Here is a 22,215-nt window from a genome sequence, read left to right as displayed (position 1 = left end):
AACGGCTTTCACCAGCCACCACCGTCTTTGTGGGACCCACAGTCTTTGTATTTAAAATTAAAATCCACTACAAGAGTCGAGACTTATTTTCTTTACAAATTTGGAAAATAGATTAGGGACCCAATAGATTATGAGTGAGATTTCAACAGCGTGATTTTCTCATCATTATTTTCCTATTATTTGGGCTATAAAATGAAGAATATAATGAAATTCTACTTGGTTTAGTCGCCTTGATCATTTGAACTGTGTTCGAAGCAAATAAATCGTTCCTATATTCTTACAAAACTACACTAAAATCATTTTTAGTATAGCAAATTTTTTATAAAAAAAAAACATTCTAAAAGCAAAATTCGTAGACACCAAGACCCAAACCACTAACTTTTTTACTAAAAGTTTTTAATAAAAAAATTGATAAATGAAATAAGGTTATGCGACTATTTAGTCATTTTTAAGTTTAGCTTCGGTAAAATAGCTCAACTTTATAAAATTAAGGCAAAATATCCCAAAAATTTAAAAATCTCAAAATCTCTCTCCTCTGCACTGGAAACCTTCCTTCCAAATCCATGGTTTCGATTTCCAAGACCTAATCCACGAGTCTCGGTTCTACGAAATCAAAGAGCTCTTGATCGTTCGGTCTCTAGTCCATCGCTATTCGAGGCCTACAATCTTGAGAGATCGTCGATCTTGACGCTGAACGACTATGCTTCTCCGTCGGCGATCGCGACAATGGAGCTCGGATGGGTCATCGTCGCTCACGGAAGCAAATCCCCAACCGCCGCCGCCGCCGCTGGAGCAACGGATTTCTCCGGCATCCAAGTGATCGACCTCGTGAGGTCAACTCTTATTTGGCAGAATGCGACTCGGTCCGACTCGACGGTTCAAGCAATCAATCAGGGCCGAGAGCTTCTCTTCGTGAGCTTCGGGTCCAACCGAAGAAAGTCCAACACGATCATGGTCTAGAACGAATTCTCTCAGCGTCGTGAAGGAGATTTGTAACGGCAGAGCTGAGATGTGTGTTGGTATCGCCGTGAGTGGGCTAACAAGTCTCTGGCACTACTCATCTTCTTCTTCTTCTTTTTCTCATTTTTCTTCTTCTTGTTTATCAATCAGTGATTAAATTTTTTAAAAGCAGAATTATATTTTTTGACATCTTCTTCTTCTTTTTCTTCTTATGATTTATCGAAGGTTGGATTAAATTTTTAGAAAGCAGGATTAAAATTTTTGACATCTTCTTCTTCTTCTTCTTTTTCTACTTCTGGTTTATCGAAGAGTGGATTAAATTCTTTGAAAGCAGGATTAAATATTTTGACATCTTTTTATTCTTCTGGTTTATCGAAGAGTTGATTAATACATAAAGTGCAATTAATTAAAATTTTGAAAACTTATTAAATTAATTATTTTAAAAATAATTAAAGGTATATTAGTATTTTTACATTATAAGTGTGATTAGAATGTATTAGCTTATGAAACTTTGACTATTTTGCTAAACACTTAGTTTGAACTTTGAATTGGTTACTTTGTAAAAAAAAAATATGGAAGAGGTAGACATATAGGTTTATCTTCAAAATTTTAATTTAATTATCTAAGATATAAGAAAATAGTTCAGATGACAAAATGTTTAGAGAGATCTAGGTATGTAATGAGCTATATTTGAATGACTAATTTTAATCGAGGGTAATTTTTGACTATTTCATAGTTTCTTATATAATAAATAAAATCATTATTAAAATCATGTGTGTATATATATATATATGGATATTCTCTGTCTGACTGTTATGTTTGAATGAATTATAATACGCACTGAGGGGTGAGTAGTATTCTACTGGGCACTGGCTATCTAAAGTCAAAGTATTCCATTTAACTAATTTATTTCCCTCTCAGTGGTGGAGATATACAGCCAAAAATTAGCGCTATCAAGGAAAGTCCTTTGCACTACTGTACCATATTACATCTTCACATTTTTCTCGATTCCAAAGTATTCAAAATATTAAAAAAAACAAAACAAAACAAAAAAAACCAAAAAAGAATACCATCTTTAAGGACGCAAAAATATGTTGAATTTGAAAACAACTCTCTTAAAATTCAAACATTTCGGCTCCGCTATATACAGTTATTATTTTTAACAAGGACCACGATATATATATATATATATATATATATATATATAGAGAGAGAGAGAGAGAGAGAGCTTTAATCTAACAATTATGAAAATCATGAAAATTTTATGTACCATTTAGATTAGCAATTACAACGTTAAACCTAATGAGGGTTGCCACCTAAAAGAGCCCAAGGACGAAGAAAACTCCAAATGTTCGTCGATAAAAGGCGGTTGGGTCGGCAAAGGCAATTCGGAATCGCGATCTTGTTTAAGCATTCCTATTACCATCGTCATGTTTGGACGCAAATCCGGTGATTCTTGTGTGCACAATAGTCCCACTTGAACCACTCTTTTCACATCTTTCTCAATGTAGTTCTCTTGCACCTCCAATTCCTTCGCTATGATCTCCGACACCGTGTCCGATTGAAACTTTTTCCACGCCTATTGTCAAGAATTATGTAAATGCCAAAAGTTACGATAAAATTATTTAAAGAACGATTATTAGTACTCTTGACCCCTTGGACTCTTCGAGTAGTTGCACTCTTTTAGTATTTTGACACCTACAATCCTTCTATTATTAACTCATGTTCGTATTTTCAAGGAAAAATTATATGCTCCGAGCACATAAAAAATTGCAATACGCCATTAATTATTTCATAAGTTATGAAGTAATTAATGACATTACTAAAATATTCAATTATAATTAGTTATATGCTCGGAACATCAATAAAATCAGGTTTAAATGATAAATTTCAAGCATGACTATTAAGGGGTCACTAATACAGAAAATAAGATATTATAAAGTTAGTCGGCTTATAAATAATTACGGAATGAGGTTAGTGAGAGTAGTGATTTACGTAAGTGACTAGGGTTTCGAAAGTCGAGTCGGACCACAACTTGTTGTTCCTCACACCGCTTACGATCTCCAAAAGAAGAACTCCGAAGCTATATACGTCGACTTTTTCGGTAAGTCTTCCTTGTGCAAGATATTCCGGTGCCAAATAACCGCTACAAAAAACAAACATACTGATAATTCAGTTTTACTAGTCCTAAAATGACATTTAAGAGTTAGTGAGACATTACAATGTTCCTGCAATGGTGGCACTAGAAATGTTTTGGCCACAGGAAGAGAATCTGGCTAGCCCAAAATCGGCGATTTTCGGCCTCCATTTCGCGTCCAATAAAACGTTGCTCGCTTTTATATCTCTGTGAATTATTCTCAATTGACACCCTTTGTGTAGATATTCCAATCCCTCGGCTGTGCCTAAAATAATCTGCCATCTTTTTTTCCAGTCCAAGTCTTTCTTCTTCTCCGAGTCTTCCTTCCAAATACAGATCATGTCAAAAGATAAATGTTAAAGATCTAACTAGTTTTGTGAAAAGGAAAAAAAAAAAAAAAAAAAAAAAGTAAAAAAAAAACCAACAATGATGACAAGAAACAGGAACGCTTGCCTTTTCAAACATTACTTTTTTTCTTCTTCTTTTTAATGTAAAGTTGAAGATAGACAAGATTCACAAACATGTGTGAATGTGATGAGAAAAAAAGTGAATAAAAAACGTACGGTCACAACTCATAATTAGTCCTTTTTGATATCCTGACTAACCATATGATATTCAGGGCAGAAAAAAAAAAGAATGATTTTTTTTAATTTTATAAGAAATATTGGAGATTGATGGGTTACCAAATAAGATCCGATCGAGACTTTTGTTGACGAGGTACTCGTAAACAAGAAAGCTGTTTGCATTGGTGAAGCAACAGCCGAGGAAACGGACCAAATTTTTGTGCTGAGCTCTGCTTATTATGTCGATCTCATTGCAAATCTCTTCGCTTTGGCTATTCCCGCTCGTCGCAAATAAACGCTTTATCGCTATTTCACGCCCGTCCGGCAATGTGCCCTAACAAATATAAATGAATAATACATGTCACAAGAATTTCATATTTAATATTGTTTTATGTATATATTGATTCTAGGATTCGAATATTATTAATTAGAAAATTAATTGAAAGCTCATGGCGAAAGAAATTTGAATTGCCGAAGAAATTTCATCAGCATTTGGTTTTCCCGGGGAAACTGGCAGCCGAAAGGCAAAAAATGACCGTTCCTTCAAAACATTCGAAATCTTGTCTACATAAATATCCGCACAACATCTAATTTTCTTGTTGGTAAAAAAGATAGCGCGACAAATTTCTCCAAGCTACAGTACAAATTTCTATCGGCAACCGAAAAATCCTTTAAAACCGACCATCAAAATTGGCGTTTTTTTTACCCTAATTGGATTAAAATTGAATATTACTATTTTTTTACAATTGAAAATTATTTAGTTATATACCTTGAACACTTCACCATAACCTCCCTGGCCAAGCCTGTGGGAATCCGCAAAGCACTCGGTCGATTTCTCGAGTGTTGAGTAATTAAACTCCATAAAATTCAATCCCTTTTCAGATAATTTGAACTTTATATGCACTCGTTTAACTCCTAGACGAAGAAGAAGAAGAAGAAGAAGAAGAAGAAAAACGTTATCATTATCAATTCAAGACAATCTTGGCTAAGATAGTTAACATTTATTTCAAAGTTGCTCACAAAAAAATCAATAAATAAAAAGTACATTATTGCAACTATTTTACCATTATTTTTGGTCCTTCGGCTAGCCCTCCGTTTGTAATTAACTCTGCTTAAATAGATTCCCACCGCAGCTATGAATGTACTCACGGCAAGCCCTCCGAGAACGTAACTTGTATATAGGGACAAAATCTCTGCAATCAACAACGAATATTGAGAACTCTTACCCTCGGTTCACAATTCTAGTTCTAATAAAATCATCAAAACAAGAGCACAAGAATTTCGGTTAGTCGATTTGGTTTTGAAATACGATCTTGAAAATGTAAAAAATTTAAAATGGCGTACAAGAAGAATGACACAAAGAACATTTCAAATCAAACTCAATCCGGGCCCCACAGACAGACAGACAGAAAGACACACAGATTTTTCAGATTACCGATTCATTTTTATAATGATATTGAAAATGTAGATTTTAAAACAGCATAGTACAAGCATACATAATACAACACACAACATTTCAGTTCAAGCTCGATGTGGTCTTGGAAAATGTTGATTTTATAATATCATTCAAGCGCCTTTTTCGATTCAAACTCAATACGAGACCGACAAATGGAGTGAGACCTTGGAGGAGGTGCTTTTGGGGGTTGTTCGTGAAGTCATAGTCTGCGTAGCGCATAGCGCATCCAGAGTTGAGGAGGCGGCACTCGGTGCTGGGAGCCAAAAATGAAAATTTAGTGGGGGACCAAATGTCAAAAAAGATTATAACGGTTAAAAGAGTAAAATAAAAGAACATTAGAAGGAGTAAAATTTCAATTCAAGAAGAGTTTAACAAAAAAGGGATATTGACAACAATAATATCAATTGTTTGTCACATACCAAAAATCAACCAAAATACAAATATTGACACATCTATTACCAAATCAGTCACGAACTGGGGTGATTTCGTGTCACATTGGTCGCAAACTGCAACCAGATCGTGACAGATTTGGTATTAGATGTGTCAATATTTGAGTTTTTGTTGATTTTTGGTAAGTCACAAACAAATAGTATTATTGTTGTCAATTTCTCTAACAAAAATTTAAAAACAATATATATTTGTACTAAAAACTACATTTACAAAGAAATTTAGGAGCCATCAAATACTAAATCTATTGTAAAAATCAATAAATAAATGGGACATCAAATGTTTTTTTTTAGTGGGGAAGTACCTCATCCCATTGAGGCAATCCATGCAGCGCCTTTTGGCTTCAACGAGGCAAGACTCGCAGTTTTTCTTGTCGAGGCTCCGCCAGCACACGGCAACCCCGACAAACAAGATATTCGAGTCCCTCTTGTAAACCACATCGTAATCCTTCTCCGCCACATTCTTCACCAGCTCATTTATCTTCGTCTGCCCGATTTTGACAAACTCCTTATGGACAGTCCTCGCGTCGCTGCACTTCTGTATAAGAGTTCAAAAGAACAAATAAACAGCTTAGTGGTAGTAAACACTCACCCTCAAATAAAGAGATGAGTCTAAGTCGGGGACGAGGGGCCCTAAGGCCTAGATGGGAGGGCTTAAGATTATTTTTTTTCAATTAGCCCCTCCTAATATACACCTCGGGCAACACACACCCACATATACACTCCTAACTTACCCGTATATATGGACGGAGGTAAGTAAGGCCCAGCACGAGCTTAAGTCCCCCTTCAAATTTTTTTTTTTTTTACATAAATTTATTTTTTTCTCTTCTTTTTACCCTGAAAATTACAAATTAGCCTCTTCCCCCCGTGAAAAATAAAAAATAAAAAAAAATAAAAAATAATCACCTTATCCCCTAAGTTTAGAGTCGGCTCCGTTCCAGGACATAGTCAACATAGGCCCACTAGGGGTCAAGCCCCCCTACCCCAATTTATTTATTTTTTTTTAATTTACAAATTAGTCTCCCTAACGATTTGGCTAAATAGCCAATTTAATTATTGCATTTGCAAAATAACCAAAGTTTGTCTAAAATTAGAGGAATAACCAAAATATACAATAATCAGGGTTTCAACATAATAATAATAATAATAATAACCCTCGGATTAATATTTTTTAAAGTGATAATCAGGGTTTCAAAAAAAATAATTTAACCTTCGGATTAATAACCAAAAACGTTATTTTAACTACTTTGCTGAAGAAAAAAAAAATTCAAATTTTTTGCTATTTTGTATAAACTTTCCTTTGATAAGTTTGGAGTCTAGCTCCAAAGATCCCTATATACATATATATGTAAATGTATATGTAGATGGGTATATGTATATGTATATGTATATGTACCGTCATGCGGGTATCGCCGGGCTCGGTGTCTAGGGTGAAGAAGGAGTAATTCTCGACGCGGATGTAGCATCCCCAGTAGACGATGCGTCCGCCGGTGGCGGGGAAGCAGTTGGACATCATGCTGTGGATGGCCCTGAAGCACTGCGTGCAGTTGGCCGGCTGCAGGTCGTCCATGCACTGCGACAGCACGTAGATGCGGTCCGGCGCCTCCCCCGTCTCGAACTTTGCGAACCCTCCCCTCTCCATCCCCTCCCTCATCCCCTCGATCGCCGCGTCGAACCCCCTCTTGTACTCCTCCGGCCTCTGCGCCACCGTGTCCCTGCATATCCGCAGCAGCAGCTCCGGCCTCGCCGGCTTCGGCGGCGGGACGATGTGGTGGGCCCCGCCGGAGGTGATGACGTGGACCAGGACCGCGACGACGATGACGTGGACCCTCCTTGTTGATGATGATGCCAATGCCATGCATTCATGCATGTCCCACAGACAACATTTATTGGATTGGCCTCTTTTTTTTTTCTTTTGAGGGGTTTTGTTTTGTTTTGTTTTTTGGTTTGTTGATGTATTTTTGGGGTGGTTATGACATGAACGGTGGTAAATTTGGGGGAGAACCAGTTTTTCTGTTTTTTAAATTTTTTTTTTTTAAAACGTTAATGCGATTATTATAAATAATACGAAAGTTAAACAGCGAACGTAACAAGAAAAGTGAGGAGTATATAACCACTTGTTGAAAGAAAAAATGTGACAAATGGGAAGTGAAAACTCTCAACGAATGAGAAAACGACAATGACCCACGTAAACTACCTAATTGTGTGTCCAAAAGCATGGGAACAATTATTTTCTACAACATACGCTATATATTTTATCATATAGCAAAACTGGGCAGAAAACTAATAAATTACAAAGGGATTAAATTAACGATCTAATAGCAAGACTAGTAACAAAGTCACCTCTTTTACCTAAAAAAATAAATAAATTAAAAAAAAACTTTATCTAATGTGAGCCCCAAAATTGAAATCCTCTGATTATAACTCTTCACAGTGACCCTAAAGTAAGGCAAGAATTTTGTACTGTATCGTTTTTTTTTTGTTCTTCTATTCATCAAAGCAAAGTCATCACCGGAATTCCCTTGCTAGAAAAGCCCGAGCACTTGACCCGTAATTTATCGCCTACTTCAAACTCCGTTACATTCTGCAAGGCAAACCAACATTTTATTTAGACGACCATTTATTAAAATTTAACAGTTTGTTCGTGACATTTCTTTTTTTAACGTTCATACCTCCTTTCGTAACATTCCCCGAAGGCCTCCACCTAAATCGAGGACTAACCCGAGGGTTCGAATCTGATCGACTTTGGCAGTAACTTCCGTTCCAAGCCTCAGGTTTCCTTTGGTGATCGGACTTTTTGTTTCGGCCTTAATCACTTTAACATCACACTTCAGATCTTCGGTTTCGACTTCAGTCTCTACAAGATCACGCTTCAGACCTTCGGTCTCGACTTGGGTCTCTATAATACCACCCTTTTTAGTAATCTTCAAATTTTTGGTCGTGTCGAGTTGAAGAAGCTCGGTGATTCGATCCACGTACTCGGTTTTCAGCTTCTGGCTCGATCCCGCCGCTCCGATCTTTAACGAGAAAGGAGATTTTCCGTTGCGCCTCTTGTCGGCGGGATTCGTTTTACTCGACTCTTTCTTAGCGAAACCGTTCGCTTTCTTTTCCTCAGTTTCTCTGTCGCTCGGAAGTTTATTATTAGATTTAGTTTTAGATTTCCGGGTCGTAGCTGCGGGCTTGTCCTTTGACTCTGCGGCATCAAAGGGTTCCGGCTTAGTTTTCGATTTCTGAGTCAACCCGAAGGCTTTTTCCTCTTCCTCGCACTCGGCGGCACTTCGGATTAGAATCACCGGCACCGAAGAGCTCTCGGGTGTCCCTACTACAACTTTGGTTTTCACGTCGGAGATTTTAATGCTCTGTTTCTCTCCTCCTCCGATGGGGAAACTTTCTTCCGAAATAGAAGATGATGCCGGGGCGGTCGGAGTTTCCTTCGGAGGCGGGGTCGAGGGTTTAATCTCATCAGCTTCAGCGCGATTACCGAGGATCGGCGACGAAGTTGCTTTGAGGGATAACTTGATGTTACCGCGAACATCTTGGCCTATGCACATTAATGAGAGGGTTTGACCTATCGATACTATGTCTGAAACACGGGTAACCTGAAGAGATGCAGCAAAAATTCAGAGATCACAGTAAGAAAAGAAAGGAAAAAAAAAAAAACACCGACAAAATGGCCCTGAGTTATACGAGCACAGTTAAACTTAGCACGCGAGGCCCTAAGTTATGTTGTCCACTTTACTTTAGTGTTGATCGATTAAGTCTCAAAACTATTTATTTTTGGGAATTTGAGTAATCTTGTTGCTAAGTTATAATTTTTGGACGACAATTGACATGTTATAGAGACGTGAAATGTAATTAAACCAAAACACAAACACTAACACAATATAAATACTCAGTTGTGGCCCCTGAACTATACTGGCAGAGTTGCACAAGGCCCCTTTACTGAAAATTCGATCTATTTAGTCCCAAACACATTACTTTTGGCAAGTTAAGTTGTAACGTTAGTACTTTTTTTTCAAAAGACAATTGACATGCGATAGAGATATGAAATGATATCTTTTATTTTGGGGGACCTAACTAACCAAAACTAAAGTTTGAAGGTCTATAGACAACTGCGTGTATAATTAGTTTGGGAGCCATATCAACCAAAGTTAAAGATTGAGGGCCTATGTGTAACTGCCCGTATAATTCAGGGTGGAAATGAGTGAAAAGTACATACTTGCCCATGTGCCAACTCAGAGATGTGTAGAAGGCCTTGCTGACCGCCATTGAACTCAACGAACGCTCCATATTCTTTTACTGTAGTTACAACACCTTTGTAAATACCACCAACTTCAATCTCACGCCCAAGCATAAAATCAATCTGAGTAGAAGAACGAGATCGTAAAATATTATCAACGATAAAAATTATTGAACTTTTCAGGCTGGGAACTTATAAAATCGCTGCAATATTTTTAAGCACATCGAATAAAATTTTCACACCCTTGGGATTCTGAACATGAAAACTAGATATTCCATCCTTAAATCTAAAGAGATTATTAATTTTTCTTTTCCTGCTTTCTCTAAACCTTGTCAAAGGCTAAAAGACTTCAATCCACGTTCTGAAACACATAAAAATTGGAGGATCGATACATACCTTGTCTTGCACTAACTCCATTACAGACTGATTCTTAGCCATTATGGTAAGTGATCCGTCATTAACAGCAAGGCGTGCTCCTAAAAAAATATAATATGTTAAGACTGTTCAATTTGATGATTGCAGAGATACAAGATAATTTCAAGGCTTTTGAAAGAACTGACCTCCTCCGAAATGTTTTTTTTTATTCACAGTAGGAAAGGGTTCATTAGGTATATAGCCATATTTATAGTTTCACATTGCTATATAGCCAACGTTTCGTAAATCTTAGGTAAATAGCTACGTCCATGTATTTACACGTGTAAATTGACGTAAATACCCCACCATTTTATTTTAATGAAAGGGCAAACCAGGAATGCCACGTCATCTTTATGGCTATTTACCTAAGATTTACGAAACGTTAGCTATATAGCAATCCCAAACGTTATAGTTGGCTAGTTATCTAATTTTTTGTTAAAGATGTATGAAAGGTGCTATGCAGGGTTTTATTCTGACAGAGGGAAACTATGACATGGCTAAACAATCAATTTAAAAACTAAAAAATAAAAGGTGTTATGCGTGGTAAAGCAGGAAACATGTCTCAGAGAGTTTGTGAGAAAGACTAGAGCGTATTTATTATTATCAAATCAAACCTGTTTCCTCTTCAATTTTTCTCTTTATAGCCCCAAGAGGTCCAACCAAACGTCGAAGAGACTCATTGCTATACTTCATTGTAACTGCAAGCACAATCCACATCCCAAATTCAGCTACAGTTGTGACAATTAAAAAAAAAAGTAGCACAGGGCAACAAAAGTCAAAAACCTATTTGAGGGGCGTTTTTGGCATCATGAGAACGTGGAGCTTTAATCGTCCTCTCCATATGATCAAGTATTTGAAGACGGCCTTTGAGAGCAGGTTCTAGGCTCTCACAGATTATGTCGAGAGGAATCCCAGCAGGTTTTATATCCAATTGAATTGACGTAACACCTTTTCGAGTTCCAGCGATTTTGAAGTCCATGTCTCCTAGATGATCTTCCAGACCCTGAATATATCGAATAAACCTCTGATTACAACATTAAGAGAGCTTAACACATGGTGTAATTGATAAGATCTTTGGGGTGGGGTAATCCTAATGATTAGTATAAGGGGTTAAAATAGAATACTTAGAGTTGTATTAGTCCAGATATAAGGAGATTATAAGAGGAGAAGCATTGAACATTTTAGATCAGGATTGTACAAAGGAGAGCACAGATTCGTGGATTTACCCCAATTTATAATTTTTCAATCAAATAGCTCCCTAATATCCCAATACATCACTCTTTGCAATTCCGATTACCAAAGTCTTAACAGCAGAGCATAAAATAGTAGAAATGAAATGGTTGAGAGAGATACCATTTATGTCAGCAAGTATACTATTTGTGAGAAATGTAGTCGGAAGAAAAGAAGAAAGAAAAACAAGAACAAACAATAACACAAAATATCTCACCAGAATATCAGTTAGTATACGATAATCCAGGATATCACCAGTTGATGGATCAACATCACTAACGAGGCCCACCGAGACACCAGCAACATGCTCACGCAGTGGAATTCCAGCGTCCATCAAAGCCATACTGCCTACGAATGAGAAGAAAAAAATAAACATATTTATATGGCTTTTAAAGGAAGAGAGTCCAGGTTTTACACCTATACAATACATGCAAAACCAACTTACGGAGTTGAAATAATTCTAAAATGCCATGAAAACTACCCATACGATTGTTTTTAAAACCAAGCTATTACTTTCTGTCAAGTATTTCAAAGAACCGTGCAGTGCGAGGATAAAGAGTGGCTTTAAAAATCAGCAAAGTAGGAAATAAATTTACCCCCACAAACAGTTGCCATTGAAGTTGAACCATCAGATGCCATGACTTCAGAATTAATACGAATTGTGTATGGTAAGTCATCCTCAGGAGGCAACACTGCCAACAGAGCCTTCTCTGCAAGAGTGCCTGTGAACCCAAACGAATTATAACTTTTTAGTCTTTTTTTCCCGTAATGTAAACCTTAACTTAATTGGTGAAGTAAAAACTTGTTGATAAAATATTCAGGCATATTATATCAGAAATAATATACTCAAAACTCATATCACGCCCGTCAGTATTTATTAAGATAACTGTTATCATGAGTGGGAAAAAAATATAGTCTGGCATACTGCCTTTTTTGTTTATTTATCACACACACTTCTATACACAAATGCGCCAACAATTACCATGCCCAACTTCACGCCTATTCAGACCACCTCGTTTGCCAACTTCGTTAATACTGAAAGGTGGAAAACTATAATGAAGCATGAAGCGCTTCTTTGAAGGACCAATAATGGAGGTCAAGTTTTGCGCATCAGCTGGTGAACCAAGCGTGACCGTGCAAAGAACCTACTCAAAATAAATAAATAACCCATCATATATGTTTATGCATAGGCTCAGAAAAAACAGACTTTTGTAAAATTAAAACTATCTGAAATTATGCTCACCTGAGTGTCTCCGCGAGAAAAAATTGAAGAGCCGTGCAGTTGTGGTAGGCTACCACTTTCACAAAATACAGGCCTTACTTCATCAAGGCCTCGTCCATCGAGTCTTAATCCTTTGGAAATTATCCTTCTACGGACAATCTGAAATTTTTGACACATCTTACGGTACTCACTCTCAATATTCAAAGCTCTACCGCTACTTAAAAAGTGAAAGATGTTGATGCCATACCTCATGATGAGTCCAATGATGAAAAAAAAAAATTTGAAATCGTTACAAAATTATCAAAATACCTCTTTCCTCACTGTATCGACTGCCTTCGGCAAGACTTTTAAGCTTTCTTCATCACATTCTTCCAGAAGGTGACTTTTAACATCTTTTGTGATGCTCTCTAAAGCCTCTCCACGTTCAAACTGAATTAAAGTACCCCATAAGCTAATAATGTGATGAATTGAAAGACTGGTCTCAAAATAAAATATCCATGAATCTAAATAAAAAGTACCTTCCCATAAGTTGAATCTGTAAAAACAGCTTCGATCGGAGCTTCAGCCAACTCACGGACTCTTTTCATCGTTCTATCTGAAATCATCGACAACGTATATGCCTTCTTCTCTTTACCTGCTTTCGCAGCCAATCTGATTTGTGGGTCAATATATTTAACCGCCTGAACAGTGAGAAACATAAACCAAAAATCTCATGAGGGTGTTCTAGCAATATATATATATATATATATATATATATGAGAGAGAGAGAGAGGCTATGCAATGTAGTCAAACAGTTTCAAAACTTACCTCGGGATGGGCTAGTCTCAACCCAGCTTCGAGATCTTTCTCTGATATCTCCCGAGCTTGGACATCAATCATCAAAGTCTTGTCCTTTGTGCACGCATAGATTAAGTTAAGATCGCTCAAGCTAAGCTGCACAACATTCCAAACTAAGTTAAAATAAAATTTTGAGTTTTATAGTCATTATTATTTTTCATACCTGCCCCTCTTAAAACAAATTATAATTATGTTAAGTACTACTATATTTTATATTATATAGAAACATAGTTAACTAGTCGCTTGAGTGTCTAGGTCTCTGAGCATTGTGAACCTATGGCTGTTTTGCAAAATATCAAGTTTCAAATGGCTAGATTGTTAAGAGTGCCATTTTATTTTAAACCTCTTTCTGAAAAAAAAAAATGGTGGCTCTTCCACTGAATCTCGGCATGTACGAAACAAAAAAAATGCTTAGCAAATATAATAAACAGGATTAGATTAAGCGCACCTCGTCCATAGTTGGATTAACGATAAACTGACCCAATATCCGTCCAATTCGTACCATCCCGATAGGACCACCCCACGGAATATCCGACAGCATGAGAGCCGCCGATGTTGCATTTGTCGCCATCACATCCGGGTCTTGTTTTCCATCACAAGACAGAACACTAGCAATAACCTATCACACACAATCATTGCACGAAAAAAAAATATTATATATATATATATATATATATTAAGTGAAGTAGTAACATTATTGTAAACTGAAAATGATAATTAGCTCTCTGTTTTTGTCAATTATCAGCTAATTTGCTAAATAACTAAAATCTCTCTCGTGTATATCACATATTTCATTTCCAATGTACTGACCTGAACTTCATGGTAAAATCCCTTGGGAAAGAGAGGACGTATCGGCCGATCGATGATTCTACCGCACAGCAATTCCCGCTCTTTCGGAGCGCCTTCTCGCCTCATGAATGTGTTTGGGATCACACCTTGCGCAAATTGCTTCTCTTGATAATCAACCTATATAACAATTTTACATCAAATTAGTCTCGGAAGCAGAAATGAGAAGCGGAATCAAAATCAATTTCATCGACGATGATCAAATTCGAAGTTCGGAGAAATTCGTACGTACAGTGAGAGGCAAGAAATCACGGACTTCGCCGGATTTGGAAGACGTGACGGTGCTGAGGACCTTGGTCTCGTCCATGGCCATGACCACGGCACCGTTGGCGAAGCGAGCGATCTTTCCGGTCTCGAGAGAGATGATTCGCGATCCTACCTCGAATTCTTCTCTGTGAATATCGAGGATTTTGGTTCCGGCGACGGAAGGGCGATCGGCGGCGAGATTCTCCGACTGCGTGGCGAAGCCGAGGCGGCCGCTGCATACGGTGCGGAAGCCGAGGGATCTCCATTGGAGGAAGTTTGGGAGGCGTCGGAGGAGAGGGTGGTTCGCCATGGATGTGACTTTGAAGTGTGAGTTTCTTTGTCTGAAGGGTTTAGGGTTTAAGACGCCATAGCATCACTACTATGTAATATGTGTACTGTACACATCACGCACGAACTTAAAAATAAAATTTTGTTTTTTTGTTTTTTTTTCCCTCGTGTTCGAAACGACATGCCGTTTCTAATGTCGTCGTTTTGCCTTCTTTTTCCGTGGGGATAGTAATAGTAAGCACCCATAAACAAATGAAATCCCGTCATATGTTGTCAAATGACTCAATCGTCTGAGATGTTGAATATAATTACACTTTTGCCATTCAATTTCACAATTTTCTTCCCGTTCTATTTATACATCACAAGCGGTATATACCGGCGCGTTGTTGCGGGAATGATAAATACATTTTTATTATGACTGATTATGTAAGTAGTTTTTATCTTGTCATAAGAATTAATGCATAGTCATTATCAAAATATATAGTGTTAATTTATTTTGAATATATTTAAGGCATTTCGGAAATTATTCTCGCTCTCGAGACTCTCATTAATACTCGAGGATTCACCAAAATCTCATTCGGAAAAATAAAATTCATTCGAGTCCAACTCGAAAATTTTCAAAACTCATTACGAAATCTTAAATAGACCTTAAATATTTATTTTCTAAATTCATGATCATTCATGGTCTCATGGACGTCCTATTTGCAACAAGCACTTGATTCAAAGAAAAACTTGTGCATTGATTACAAGATTCACAAGATGAGTTACACAAAAAGTCTTACTTTACATGATATAAGTAATGATCATATTGTATGAATACTTGGTTTGAATTAGAGCTAAGATCACCTAAAAATTTGACGATCGATAAACATGCTCAAAAAATAATAAACAAAGAGAATGAACATTTGAGAAATGTCTTGATACGAATAATTGCAATCGTAAAAAAATTAGCTAAAAATAATTTTGCATTCCGTGGAAGTCTGAAAAGATTTATCAAGAAAATAATGGAAAGTTTTTTATTCTTGTTGAAATGATAGTTGAATTTGATCCAATAATGCAAAAACATGTTCGACGTATTCAAACTGGTGATATTCATAATCATTATCTATGACATCGGATTCAAAATGAGCTTATACAAATGTTAGCACATGAAGTTAAAAGTAAAATTATGAAAAATATAAAAGATGCAACATACTTCTTTGTTTTAACAACTACATATTTAAATCACCAAGAACAAATGTCTATCATATTAAGGTGTGTTTGTATGGGAAAAGAACCAATAATTGTAGAAGAGTATTTTTTGGGGATTTTATAAGTGGACGATACATCGGGTAAATGTCTTTTTGATACACTTCTAGAAGAAATTGAAAATCTAGGACTTGACATACAAGATATAAGGAGACAATGTTATGATAACAGATCTAATATGAAAGTTAAGCATCGAGGTGTTCAAAAAATATTGTTTGATATAAATTCTAGAGCATTTTATACATCTTATGGTTTTCATAGTCTTAATTTGTTGCTTTCTGATGTTGCAAACTTTTGTGTTACAGTTGAGGATCGAAATACCGTTACCGTTACCGTTTCGAGGTTCAGAATTTACCGGTAACCATTGGTATCCGAAAGGAATATCGTGGAAAGCAGAAAAGTAAAAGAAAAACTGTACCATGGAGAATATTGTTACCGTCGAGAAATACCGTCAAATATCGTACTTACCGAGAGGAATGTAGTTAATAAATATATTAAAAAAATTCATAAATAACATAGGATGAAAATTGAAAATATCTACAATAATAGCTCAACAAAAATCCAACGCAAACTTAATGACATAGTTCAATACAAAGTGCAAAATCAAAATAATGATGATATCATGAAAAAATCAACTAATTATAAATAAAATTTCATACTCTACAACTAATAATTAAAAAAAAAAGTCAAAAAGACATTCAAATCCAAATCCTATTTTCTAATGTAACCAAAAAATTGAAAAAAAAATTGGATACAAACTCCAATTAAACACAATAATGAAGTTAGAAACTAAGAATTTGAATTAAATCATAAAAAACTAATGATAAATTTCTTGAAGAACACTAAATATCATTTTTTTTGAGTTTTTCAACGCATCTATTCATAGTTTTATTCTTCTACTAAGAAATGGAAAATAATAAGAGATGACATATCGGATTTGACCGTTAAATCATTGGCACAAACTCTTTGGAAAAGTCGAATTGATAGTATTAAGGCAATTATATATCAAGCTCGAAAAATAAGAGATGCCTTGTTTGAACTAGGATAAACATGTGAGATCCTAAAATCAATAGTGAAGCTAAATGTCTAGCAGAGTATGAATTATATAATTTTGAATTTTTGCTAGGCGTGATTATTTGGCTTGATATAAATGTTTGCTATTGATTCAGAGAGTATAACCTTACAAAGTGAAGATATGCATATTGAAAGGCCTACTCAATTATTTTAAAAATTATAGAGGAAATGCTTTTACATGTGCTATGATTTCAGCGAAAGAGATTGCAAATGAGATGGATATAGAATTAAATTTGTGAGAAAAACGTGTGATTCGTAAGAAAAAATAATAATTTGGTGAAAGTGTTGATTGCGATAAAAACAAAACTTCCAAAGAATCATTTCGAACTGAATATTTCCTCTACATTGTTGATCAAGTTATTTCTTCGCTTACGAGTAGATTTGAGCAATTTCAAGCATATTAAAATATTTTTGAATTTTTATTCAATTTTAAAAGCTGAAGTCGTTCAATGAACGTGATTTGAAAAAATATTCATTGAATCTTGAAGATGTATGAAATTTAAGGGACTTTCGGACATTGATGACTTGGATTGATTTTTTGAATTAAAAGTGCTTAGAGGATTTTTGAAATAAAAAATAGTCTGATGGAAACACTTCATTATATAAAAATTGTCGATTATTTTCCCAATGCATATATTGCTTACCGGATTTTATTGACAATTTTGGTAACCATGACTTCCGCAGAAAGGAGTTTTTCAAAATTGAAATTAATAAAATCTTATCTAAGATCAACTATGTCACAAGAAAGAATGAATGAATTAGATATGTTGTCCATTGAAAAAATTATGTTACATGAGCTTGAATCCAATGATCTCATTAGTATTTTTGCATCGGACAAAGTAAGAAAAAGTAAAGTTTACATAAATCTTTATTGTTTAACTTCTTTTTTTTTTTTTTTTTTTTGTGTATCCTGCTTAGGTACATGGATATAAAATGGACAATTTGAGACACACAAGACGGTTAAAATATCAATGGACGTTTTGTTTTAATTTATTAAGAGTATTGTATTCTCCTATCTTTATTATTAGAAATGATAGTTAATTAACTATAATGCTTCTTTTGTTTTTTATTTGGATGGCTTGTAAATTTTTTATTTTGTATAAAAAATAACTATTTTCAATTTTTACCTATGGCCACAATATAATAGATATTAGGCCGGCCCTGATCCGTGACTATGTCCCTATATTTTCAGCCATGTTTATCTCGTGAGCCTGTTGAAATCCCAAACGTCAGGCCTAATAATATTATATATATATATATATATATATATATATATATATATTGTATAAAAACGTGGGTGTTTTCGTAGATCACAATTCTATATACACAAGTCAAATTTAATATCTTTGAGAGTCTTTTCATTATATTTTGTGCATGTATTCTATTCATTAATTAATGGATTTCCTTTTCTTCACTAAATTTAATCATGGTTATAAAATTACTATAATGTCAAAAACTCAAGAGTAATTGTTTCATGACTAGTTTGACCTTTTTTCCTAAAAAATAACTAGGGGAAGAGTTCAAGTCTGACACTAAAAGTCCACTTTCTTCTTCCTTTTTCTTCAACGTAACCAAAGCCACAGGCTAAAGTATGACTAAAAAAGTTGGACATATTTATCATCGTACGAGAAACACAGAGCTTAATGGCATATCTAAATTATAACTGCTAAAGAATCTGAATCTTTCTGAAGTTGATAGCAACCAAAGAGAGGCATAATATGGATAATATTAATAAGCGATATACAAGAGGTTTCTTTCAAGCAAAATTGAAAAAGCCTTTTTTATAGCTGAAATCTCTTTGTCCACTTCTTCTTTCCTCAACTACGTATCAGAAGAATCACTGATCTTCAAAATCTTCCATCTTTTTCTCTTTCTAATTTTTTTTTATTTTTTATTTATATATCATTATTAATTAATTGAGTTAGGACTTAGCATTTTTTTTTGGGTTGAAAGTTGAATTGACTTTTCAACTTAAACATGTGAGCTTAAACAGAAGGGTCAGGTTAAAATCGGTACGTTTGATCTTTGATTTTCATTAATTTTCGCAGATGAAAAGACAAAAATAAACAAATAAAAAAAAAAAAAAAAAGGGGAAATGGCCACATCTAGTAGTCATTTTATTGTTTTGGACCAAAATATTGAGTTCATTGTTTTTGGACACTTTTAGTAGTGAGTTTAGGAGAGATATACAATTCATACCCGGTTTGTCCTTTAATTTTTATTTTTGTTCATTCAAGCCCTGCAGAGACTTTTTCTATTTCGTTCTGAATTTGAACCCTTTGCTTCTCTCAATACCTCGCACATCTTCAGCATCTTCCTCTCGTCCTCGAACTCGCTCCTCATTCCTACCATTTCGCGCGCCAAGCCATCGCACTCGTGCTCCGCCGATTTCCTCGCGCGTCGCTCGTCGCTGAGCTCCTTCGTAAGCTTCCTTCGTGCTATGCGCTCGATGTCGAGCTCGGCGTGGAGATCGGCGATTTGGGCCTGGGTTGAGTCGAGCTCAGAGGCATCCATGGCCGTGGGTCTGAAGAACCCGAGCTCCCATAATGGCCTCCTCGTCTTATCTCCGCCATCTCCCAAGCTCCGATCCGAGAACGACCTCGACGGAGCCCTAAAACCCTCCGTCCCCGCCGGAAGACTCGCTGCGTGCAACAACTCGAAGCTCTTCGAGAAAGCACCCCAACTGTTCGACGAAATTCCCAAGAGGCTCGAGTTTTCCCCGGGCGACATGTTATATCAAGAAGAGAAATTTCAATGCTATTTTTCGTTTCCACTTTCAAAGGTATTCCTCTTTATTAATCTTTTTTATTATTGTTTTTGAACTCTATTGATGACTATTCGTAGCATGACCATCAAAGAAAATGCTGATATACTTCATGACTTGTTATTAATTTTTTTTTTTTGGAATTTCGTTATAGTTGGAGATTTACAAGTCTGGAGACGCTGAACATGAATGGGCTATGGAATGTCCTTTGCTGGAAAATGATGAGCTCAAGAAGCAGATCAGTGAACGGCTATTTTAATTAAAAAATTACTCATGTTGTATGCAGTTAAATACATAAAATCAACTATTTTAATGTCGTTTATTTCTCTACTGATCTTATGGAAAAGTGTAAGCCTGCATATAGCTTACTATCTTATGGAAAAGCGTAAGCCTGCATATATCCAGGATTTAGATCAACTCCTAACACGGTTGAGTGTACGCCTTTGAATGTGTATTTAATATCTTTTTGGAACTTGGAGTGTATTTACTCTGTTTTGGAGTTTGAATGACGACTTATATGATAGAAGTATGTCTTTTTTACGTCTTGAATGCATTACATGATAGAAGTTGTTCAAATTATAGACTTTATTGTCTACCAGTTGTGGTGATTATAGAGATTTATGTCTACAATTGTTGTGATTGTAGACATTAAATGTCTACAATCAGTTCAAATTGTAGATATATATGTCTACAATGACTACAAATGTAGACATCACTGTACACATCGTTAGACACGGCTATAACAAAACAAAAACTACCAGTTGTGGTGATTGTAGACATTAATGTCTACAGTTGTTGTGATTGTATACATAAAATGTCAAATTGTAGATATATATGTCTACAATCACGACAACTGTAGACATCACTGTATACATCTTTAGACACGGCCAGAACAAAACAAAAACATACCAAAACCATATAGCCATAACAAAAAAAACCATACCAAAATAGATAGCACTGTTTAGGCATTCAAGCTTCAAATTGTCATACAAAGCCATACAAAAATATAAAACATAGTTTTAAAAGTAACTTTATAGTTTGAGATTGAGTTCATGTAAACATAAAAATCTAGTCCAAAGATGTCGGAAACTCGTCGTCATATCCGTAGCCGGTCGCAAGTTTCACCGCCCCATGACAGAATAAATCAATCGTGAGCTTCCGTCTAAACATGTTCATGAGAGATGCGTCTAAACCAGACATGTGTACGCCGTGGGTCAAGTACTCAACTGCCTTGATCACGAACATGCCACAATCCCCGCTGCAAATATATATGTTAGTATAGTATAAAAAAGAATATGAAATACACAAGAATTCTAGCGAAGAACATTACAAGTTTACAATTATATGAACTGTAAATATAAATGACTACATTCACAAAACTTTTAGACATAAAAGTCAACAATTTCAGATATTGTAGATGTCGAAATTGTATGAAATTGTAGACATAAACATCTACAATTCTAGTGACTATAGCTTTATATGTCTACAATTACATCCTTATGGCCTATGACGTCTTCCAAACACAGAAAATGTAGATCAAAGAATTCTACAATCACATACATAATCACCCAATATTGTTTACATAAATAATAACTCAAACTCACTCGGCATGATATCAAAAAGTTACCCAAACGCTCAAAGTGAAGAAATGTACCTCATTTATACTTGCTTTTCTCTTTCGGACCTTCAACTCGAATGGCGATGTCTCTTCTTCATCTGACGCCGGCGATTCAATCACTGGCTTCGTCATTTTCTGCGATTTAGGTTTTTAGGTTTCCGGAAAACCAATGGAGAAGAAAGAGGGTTTCGTAGATATATGAAAAAATTATGGAGAATGTAGAGATATACTTGAGAGAATGTTTTGTTGCTGTTGTTGTTGATTTCCGGACGATTTCGGAGACGTGGGTGTGATGGTTTTAGAGAGAGAAACCGTCGGAGGAGAGAGAGCGCGAATGTAGAATAAAGTGAAACCCAGTTTTTTTATAAAAAAAAAAACCTGAACCGGCCAAAATTGTGGGTATTTTTAATGAGCAACTACTAAAGGGCAAGATTGTATTTGCTCACATGAGCAACTACTAAAAGTGTCCAAAACAAGAAACTCAATATTTTGGTCCAAAATATTGAAATGACTACTAGATGTGGTAGGATCTGCATCCGTGTGAAGATGGGTTTATATTAATTAGCAAAAAGTCAACTCTCTGGCGAACCAAGGGAATACGGAGTGGTGGGGTAAGTATCCTCTGC

General features: G+C 35.7%; 2 protein-coding genes and 1 long non-coding RNA gene across 3 annotated transcripts; all 3 read right to left on the bottom strand.

Moving 5' to 3' along the window:
- Positions 1-2,177: 2,177 nt before the first annotated feature.
- LOC149406161 (cysteine-rich RECEPTOR-like kinase, putative (DUF26)) lies at positions 2,178-7,420 on the bottom strand. Its single transcript, XM_089610352.1, has 9 exons — positions 6,959-7,420; positions 5,868-6,100; positions 5,281-5,369; positions 4,725-4,853; positions 4,430-4,575; positions 3,781-3,994; positions 3,182-3,416; positions 2,956-3,106; positions 2,178-2,539 (listed from the first exon to the last, which is right to left on the bottom strand). The coding sequence occupies exons 1-9, from the start codon at positions 7,418-7,420 to the stop codon at positions 2,246-2,248; spliced, it is 1,953 nt and encodes a 650-aa protein (XP_089466478.1). The 3' UTR covers positions 2,178-2,245.
- Positions 7,421-7,728: 308 nt separating this feature from the next.
- Positions 7,729-14,954, bottom strand: LOC149406160 (polyribonucleotide nucleotidyltransferase). Its single transcript, XM_089617901.1, has 16 exons — positions 14,584-14,954; positions 14,316-14,471; positions 13,954-14,124; positions 13,476-13,601; positions 13,187-13,348; positions 12,978-13,097; positions 12,690-12,827; positions 12,429-12,591; positions 12,043-12,168; positions 11,664-11,794; positions 11,000-11,219; positions 10,831-10,914; positions 10,199-10,278; positions 9,782-9,925; positions 8,235-9,161; positions 7,729-8,146 (listed from the first exon to the last, which is right to left on the bottom strand). The coding sequence occupies exons 1-16, from the start codon at positions 14,905-14,907 to the stop codon at positions 8,057-8,059; spliced, it is 3,162 nt and encodes a 1,053-aa protein (XP_089474027.1). The 5' UTR covers positions 14,908-14,954; the 3' UTR covers positions 7,729-8,056.
- A 6,182-nt stretch (positions 14,955-21,136) lies between these two features.
- Positions 21,137-21,922, bottom strand: LOC149406159 (uncharacterized). The gene is made up of 3 exons (XR_016297093.1): positions 21,820-21,922; positions 21,626-21,724; positions 21,137-21,229 (listed from the first exon to the last, which is right to left on the bottom strand). It is a non-coding gene; the product is annotated as an uncharacterized LOC149406159 (long non-coding RNA).
- Between the last annotated feature and the right edge of the window lie 293 nt (positions 21,923-22,215).

This window comes from Urtica dioica, chromosome 1, assembly GCF_054948205.1.
Source record: "Urtica dioica subsp. dioica isolate 48M chromosome 1, U.dioica_male_clone48M_v1_H2, whole genome shotgun sequence".
NCBI classification, from domain to species: Eukaryota; Viridiplantae; Streptophyta; class Magnoliopsida; order Rosales; family Urticaceae; genus Urtica; species Urtica dioica.
This window is presented reverse-complemented; position numbering and strand designations above follow the sequence as displayed.